Genomic DNA, 7,951 nt, shown 5'->3' on the forward strand with positions numbered 1-7,951 from the left:
AGATTAAAAATTCCTAGACAATAGAAACTTAAAAACCTTGGACTAATAGAAATTTTTTGAAAATTGTGGACTAATGGTAATTTTCATGGATTTTATGAAAATTTTAATCATATCAAACAATTTTGGACTTTTGGAAAACTTCAAATATAAACACTCAAAAATTAAGGAGTCTATAACAAATATAACCAAAATTAACTTAAATTAAATGTAAGCTTTATCAATCACTACGCATTAATTACTTGAAAGTTTCCTATCAAACTAAAACAATAATCAGTTGATTAAGATTAAGTGTATTTCAATTATTGCCTCGATTCCATTTTAATTCTTCATTAATTGGCATTTGAATATATTTTAGATGAAATTGTCTACGTTCTTTAATAGTTGCGTATCGATGTCTTAACTAAATTATATGCTAATTTTCATGAGTCGAAGTTCGCATTAAGAAAAACACGTTATCCTGCCATAACACCTGAAATAGCTAGTCACTCATTCTGCCTCAGACTTCGTGTCTTCTGCTTACATTTTCAGTTCTCAGCCCGCAAGTGAATTAATTAGCTTTATTTTGTAAGTTGCTCTTGTTGCTCTTCTTTCGTTTAGCTTAGCTCATCGATTTTCATAGCATACATTTTGGGGCAGGGCAAGTAGATATGTACTTTTACGCTTCATTTTTAAAGCTGCCACAAAATCTCTCTTGGCACACAGATACGGATTTGGTCTTAATGAAAACTCACAACCGCATACACACACCGTACACACACACACACCGTACACACACACATGCTAACGGCGAATCATTTAAAATTGTACAGACAGCTCACACATACACACACACATACACGATTTCATACTCAAGCTAAGGAGAAAATGTTACTAAAATGCAACGTACGTGCAAATTTACCGCAAGCAGTTGACTTGGTTGAGGGTTTGAGCATTGTTGTTGTTGCTGGTAAAACCAGATGAAGGGGGGATTGGAAGGTAGGTAAAAGGGGGGCAGGGAGGAAGGAGACGTGCATCAGTAAGTCATGTGCGCGCGGGCAAGCAAAAACCTTGGCTCAAACTTTTCAATGCGCGCACAGCGAAAACAAAAGATTTTTATTGAATTTTGAAATGTATGTGGATGCGGGTGTGCTAGTGTGGGTAAGGTTGCGGTAAGGTAGATGAGGTTTAACATTCTCCTCTCGACACAGTTTTCAATGGCTTGTTGTGTGTATAAGTGTGTGTGTGTGTGTGTGTGTGTGTTGGCTGAGCTGAGCTGAGCTGAGTGAAAAAGCCGCGACTGTCACGCTGCATTTGCTGCAGTTTCTGCAAAGCACAAGGAGACATAGACGCAAACGCAGACTCCAACATCAACTCCGACCCTTATACCCAGGTGCATACCATGGGACGTGCTCAGTGCTGAGCTCTATACGATCAAAGTTTAACGGATTTTTACCATCGTGCAAGCACACACACATACATATGTATGTGCATACATATAGCTATTTATTTTAAAGCTTGTCAAAGCCCCTTGCCTTAAATAATATCAAAAACAACAAAATGTATCTTGAGGTATGTATGTACCTTTTCAACAATAGAAAATAGCTGCTTCGGATTTCTTTGCTTTTTGTTTGTGAATAGCTCAACTTAAATGCTCCTCTTTGCAAAAATATTTTAGGTCGAATAACAAAAAGGTTATTCAACTCTTGCACAAAAAGCTTAAGCATCATTTTGTTTCATATCAAACCCAAACCACAGAATGGCATCTCAACATGGGCAGAAGCAAAAATTTTAAAGATTAGTAATCTAACTTTGAAACTGAATATTTTGAGAAATAACAACAATTTTTACATAAATAAAACTTCTAATCGCTTTAGGCATTTATAATTTCTTTGGTTTTAAATTTACTACAACATTTTTGTAATAGGCAACTGGACAACTGGGCAATTATGTAGCCGACGGACTACATACCCTACAGTGAGGTCAAAATATCTAATGTAAGATAAAAATGATAACTCAACAGCATGACTCATTTAAAGGAGGATCTGAGCACTAAGTTCTAGAGTTAGGGCTGGATACAATAGAATAATGTGGCTTTTACTTTTGACGTGTACTTTGGATTGATTCTTTTGGCCAGCACTAATAGCTTTTGGCTTAAAATGATTGACCAACATTCAGAGTCAATGACATAAGTTGCATGGACAAAGCCAAAGACAGTCAAAAATCAACGCTGTATACACCGCATTTTCGATGAGGCCAGACTTTGGTCTCATACCAATTACCAAGTGCCAATCACTGGACTACTCAAGCTTTTAGACCACACAAAATGATGTTAGAGTATTTGCAACGGAACTCAAATTTAAGGAAAACAGTTTACCTTTTTAGAGATAAATTTTTATAAAGTTTTTTTTATACGCCTACAATCATTAACGTAAAATGTAATCAAAAGTTTTCTCAATGAATAAATCAAATTAAAGAACTGGTCAATTTGTAAGGGATCTCATTACATTTCCTCCTACACACACAGACAGACACATTCACCTGGGCACACACACACACACACAAGAACCTATGGCAACACAATTAAGCCTTTAGGTCTCTTGTCCATTTCTTGACTCATTTTACGATATTGCATAAGTGTAAGGGTCTGAAGCAAAAAGCAGAGAAATACAGATGATACCTTTTTTGCCATTTGATTATGATCGAAATGGCGGAATGGTGACTCCTCAATAAGGCTAAAAGCCAAACTGGTCCAAAACGTAACCGAGCACATGGCCTCGGTATTAGGCTAATTGCTCGGGCGAAACTGAAAAGATTGTTGTCTCCTTTATGCCACATAGCGAATGATTGCGATGCGGCATGGCCAAGTGAAGTGGAGTGGACTGTCGGATAGATGGATGGATGGATGGATTGATGGAGAGATGGCTGGCATGTCAATGCCAAGCCAAGTTTAATCAACATTCGAGAGATTCTTTTTCTTTTAGTTTTTATTTTTCCACTTATATTTGTTGTTGTCGTTGCTGTTGTTGTTGTTGTTGTTGCCTGATGCTGGCAAATTAATTCGGCAAATTCAATAAAAACAAGTTGCTCTCGTTGCTCGATGCTCCATGCAATCAAAGAGTGCACAGATAAATCACCCAGCTAAAAACTAAACCAAAAGGGAGCGGCAAAATGTGCGGGCCGGGTAAGTGAGGGGGCTAAAAGAGGTTAGGGAGGTGGAAAACACGACCAAAATGTCAATGCAAATTTAATGGCTGACAATTTATATGCATGCCAAGTGACTTTTGGCCAACTGCTGAACTTTGTGTATTTGTGTGAGAGGGAAATAGAGAAAGATGCTGGCTGAATATGGAAAGCGGAGATAGAGTGAGAAAGAGAGAATGGCATGGAGAAGGCAGGTTTGGAGGCCAGCAAAAAAGTTCCAAGGTGCCAAGTGGCTGTCAAACTTTTTGTGCCAGCGCATTGCAAATCGAATCGAATGCGAATTTCGAACATCGCCATTGCCAGTACACCCCCTGCATTCCCCTCACTGCCATCTTGCTTCTCGTCCTGTTTGTCCTTGTTGCCAATGTTGGCCCATAAATTAAGGCAACGCATTGTAAGGCATCTCCACTGATGCTGGCCCCAAACATTGGCCCGCTACTTATTTGGCCGCCTGTTAATGTTAACGGGTTATTTATGCCGCGGCCAACATTTAAAATGCATTTCCTGTGCAAAAAGGCCACCCGCCTCGCCCGTCAACATCCCCTTCTGCCACCCACCAAGGTAAACCAAGATGAACGAGGAAGCAAAAGAAGTGCCGAAGAAAAAACAACGAAATTGCTTTAAGGCATCTGGGTAAAGTATTTATAATGGCCCGGGAGAACTTTATGGCGAAATTCAACTGACGCATCGGGCATATAAATTTGAATGTCAATATATTTATATAGAAAGGACATCGAAACTTCAACAGTTTTATTTATACACACTCAAATTTAGGACAATTCAATTCCCTTTTTAGTAACAGTTGCTTGGAAATTATAATACACACTAAATAGAGTTAAAACATAATCTTCTAAGCATAGGTTTTTGTCATTAAAGACACCCTTTATCACTAAAGAAATACGAAAAAGAGTTTAGATATTTTTTCTATCAGAGTATTTATATATTCATAATTATATGCCTCGACATTTTAAATGTTAAATACTTTACATACTTTTTTCTTGCTCTATTTAGGGTATCAGCTCCCTGAGAAGTGAATTCCATGAAATACAACCGTCTTTATTGACGTTTTGCCTAGAGCCCTATAAAAAAATATAAGTTACAGAACAGAGATTGATTACACCTATTTTAAAGTTTTCACTTTTTTAATTTATTCCGCAAGGGCTGTGAGGTATCTTAAGGTAGATCAATAAGATACCTCACAGCCCTTGCCCTATTATTAGGCTCATGCTGCAAATCTACTTTTACTTTACATTTCTTGTTGTTATTATGAACTTTTTGTAGATATGTTGGTAGAACTTGAGTTTTTGAATATCGTGGGCTCTTTTATCGTTTTAGCAACACTGGTCATGTTGGTAATCAATTGTTCACATCGAATATCGCGAAAAAGATATATAACCTATAAAACAGATTTTAAGTTTCGCAGTGATTGCATAGATTTTATATGTAAATTTCTAATTTTCTATGTGACATTAGTTGTATTTGTTGTATAATAAATTTTGATGTTTCATCGTGAAATAGCTTTTTTAATGTCTACAGCGTGTTATAAGCCAGGAAAACTTAATTTTTAAGCATGATATGGCAAGGGACTGTATAAGGGAGTAAAAATTTGGAAAAATCTGAAAGTTTGTAGCTTTCAGATCTAAGTGATGAGGAACTATAATATATGTTTTTAAGGTAATTAGAAAAGCTTGCTTCTGCCCTTTATTTTGGGACTTATAAGTGTTTCTTGACATATTATCAAATCTTATCAGCTCAAACAAAAAACTTAAAAAAGAATAAAGAGCAAATTCGATACTTATTGTTTTAGTTTTCAAAAAAAAAAAAAGATAGAGAACCTGCAATGTCATTGATTTTAATTGCTAAGGTCTGTCAAGTTTAGTTACTTCTGTTTCAACATTTGCCATTTCCCACATTTGATTGCCAATCAATCAAGCATTCATACTGACAGTAACAATAGGTCAATCAAATATTGATTAAACTACGTAGAGTGTTGGTCATAGATACATACATAATAAAATTAAATCGTTATTTTATATATTGTTCCAGTCTAGTTAATCTTTTGGTCAGAAATGGATTTTGCAATTGAAGGGAAATGTAACAAAAGTCGACACAACAAACAAATGAGGCAAACAAACAAGGCGAACAAGCAACAACAAATGGGTGAAAAACTCTCAAGACCAACACACAAAAACCAAAAACCAAGAAAACCACAAGAAGTTGGCCAGTTCGAAGGGTTTTTTAGTTGAAACAACGTTATGCACTTAGACTCGTAACGGTTGGAAAACAAAAAAACAAAAACCCAACAAAACAAAAATGGAAAGATTGAAACAAAGCAACGACGACAACAACAACACCAAGAGAAGGAGAAAAAAAGTTGCCAAATCAGCCGCAGAGCCGCAGCAAAAACTTGGGAGGCACAAAAGCGTAATGGAGGCGTGGCTGCAACTGCAGCAAGAAAGACCAAATGAAAGAAGCATATAAAAAGCTTTGTTAGCTGTAGCCCAGTCCAGCAGACGACAGCAGTAGAGGAACATTGAAGCATCAGCTGGTATAGGCAAAATCCGCCTACGTAGACAGAGAGCAACTTAACGGCTCAAAGGATAACCATTAGGTGACGACACAATGTGGATTACATGGCAGATGCTTGGCCTTTTGGCCACCATCTTTATTTCCATCTCTTGGGCTTTCCACTCCACACCAGATCAAGCCGTTGTCATTTCAAAGCCATTGGCTGGCCAAGATTTGATTGACTTTCATCCACATTTCTACGAGGATCAAGAAGTCGCCGCCTCCAAGAAGCATGAAGAACACGAAGAGGAGGGTGAAGAGGAATCTGGAGAGGAGAAGCACAGCGAACATCATAAAAAACATGGTGGAAAATCAAAGAAAGGTCACAAATATGACGAGAAACATGAAAAGGGCGAGAAAGGTCATCACGACAAGGAAGGCAAAAAGGGTGAGCATGGCGAAGAAGAAGGACACGAGAAAAAGCACAAGCATACGGAAGGACATCATAAAAAGAAAAAGAAGGGCGAAAAAAGTGAAAAAGGTGGCGAATTTGAAGATCATGGCTCCTACAAGAAGGGTCACTCCATCAAGGGCAAACACAATGTCCACAAATTGAACGAAGATAAAAAGGAAAAGAAATACTATGATGAGGATCATGTGGAGGGTGGCGAGGAGAAACATGGCGCTTTCGAGGAGGGTAAAAAACACAAAAAGGGCAGCAGCTACAAAAAGGGTGAACACAAAAAGGGTGGCCACGAGGAGCACTATGGCAAAAAAGGGCATAGCAAAAAGGGCCACAAAAAGAAGGGACACAAGGGTCACAAAAAGAAGCACGAGGAAGCCAAGAAATGGGGACACAAAAAGGAGCATGGCAAAAAAGGCGGCGAAGAGCATAAAAAGAAATGGCACAAGTCGGCCAAGAAAAGCAGTGAACATGATCATGGTGGTGGTCATCATTAACTGAACTAAACAATATATCCATTAACCTGCTTCAGATTGAAAATAGCTTTAGAATAAAACATACAAAACACACCCAGTATACGAAAAAATAGTATTGATCTGGTTATGGGTAGAAAATGAAAATGTTTGAAAAACCCTTGGTGCCCAAGGGTATGCACATAAAAAAGGTGAAGTCTGCAGTTGCAAGCTTTGCCTATGGCGATTAGATCTGTGGATTCTTTAGCGAAGTCTGCTGATGATAGAACTTGATGGTTCTTAAACTAGCTAAACAGACAACCTGATCACCCTTTGTGCTGCCTATGATTTAAAATCTTATAAATTAATAAGATTTATTGACCTCAAGCCGGCTTAAGCCCAGTATTGTTATTTTAAGTTGTGGCTACTTTGATAACTTTAACTTCAGCTCAAGCTTGAATCATTTTGCCCTGAACAAAATGATTTGCAAGAAATTCAGAATATTGTTTGAAAAAATAATGAGTAGATTCAAGTTATGGATGAGCACACTTTTAACTCCCTACAGCACATAGACCAAGGATATTTTTAAATGAAGGGAGAGAGAGAGAGCCTTCATCTCTTGAAAATTACATCCCATAGTAAGCAAAGTTTAATTAATATACAATCTGGCCAAACTAAGGCTTATTTGTAAAATCGAAAGTTTTTTTGAAATATGATACTGTCAAGATTCAAGCAAAATTTGCGCATAGGATTTATTTTTAAGTTAGGCCCAAAGGAGCAATCGATGACGATATATTTGTAATTGATTGGGTTTAATATCTTATAAATGGAACATGTCACTTGTTTAACATTTGGTTTATTATTCAATCATGGCTCTGGCTTGGACAACGTTTCTACCAGAGATAATATACAAAAACCAACATAATTACAAGTTAAATTTTAACTAAATCTATGTACATATATAAAATTTACCCAAGGTTCAAAGCTCAATTTGCTGTAGTGTAGAAAATGTTGACGTTGCAGAGGACGTTGCCGTTGCCGTTATATGCCACCTGCATTGTCCTAATTGCCAGAAGGGGTTGGACAGGTAAATGAAATATGAATATGCCAGCACACACACACAGAGAGAGACGCACACACGTGTCAAAGGTTAATTACGCATAGTCCTTGGTCCTTGGTTCTATATCCTACGTTCAAATGTGTGTCTGTGTGTTTACTTAAGCCATTTCCGGTTCGATTTTAGCCCCACTCTCTTTCTCTCTCTCTGTCTTTCTCTGCCATTGTCATCTCTTCCATTTCTCGGCCTAGGCAAACAATTGAAAATTGGTTTAGGGAGCCTAGAGAACAC

The 7,951-nt window shown here is 37.6% G+C and overlaps 1 protein-coding gene across 1 annotated transcript; it reads left to right on the forward strand.

The window, feature by feature from the left end:
• The first annotated feature begins 5,802 nt into the window (after window positions 1-5,802).
• On the forward strand, window positions 5,803-6,648 carry LOC6642546 (high mobility group nucleosome-binding domain-containing protein 5). The gene has a single exon (XM_002065132.4). The coding sequence runs from the start codon at window positions 5,803-5,805 to the stop codon at window positions 6,646-6,648; it is 846 nt and encodes a 281-aa protein (XP_002065168.2).
• The last annotated feature ends 1,303 nt before the right edge of the window (window positions 6,649-7,951 follow it).

This window comes from Drosophila willistoni, assembly GCF_018902025.1.
Source record: "Drosophila willistoni isolate 14030-0811.24 chromosome 2R unlocalized genomic scaffold, UCI_dwil_1.1 Seg167, whole genome shotgun sequence".
Classification (NCBI taxonomy): Eukaryota; Metazoa; Arthropoda; class Insecta; order Diptera; family Drosophilidae; genus Drosophila; species Drosophila willistoni.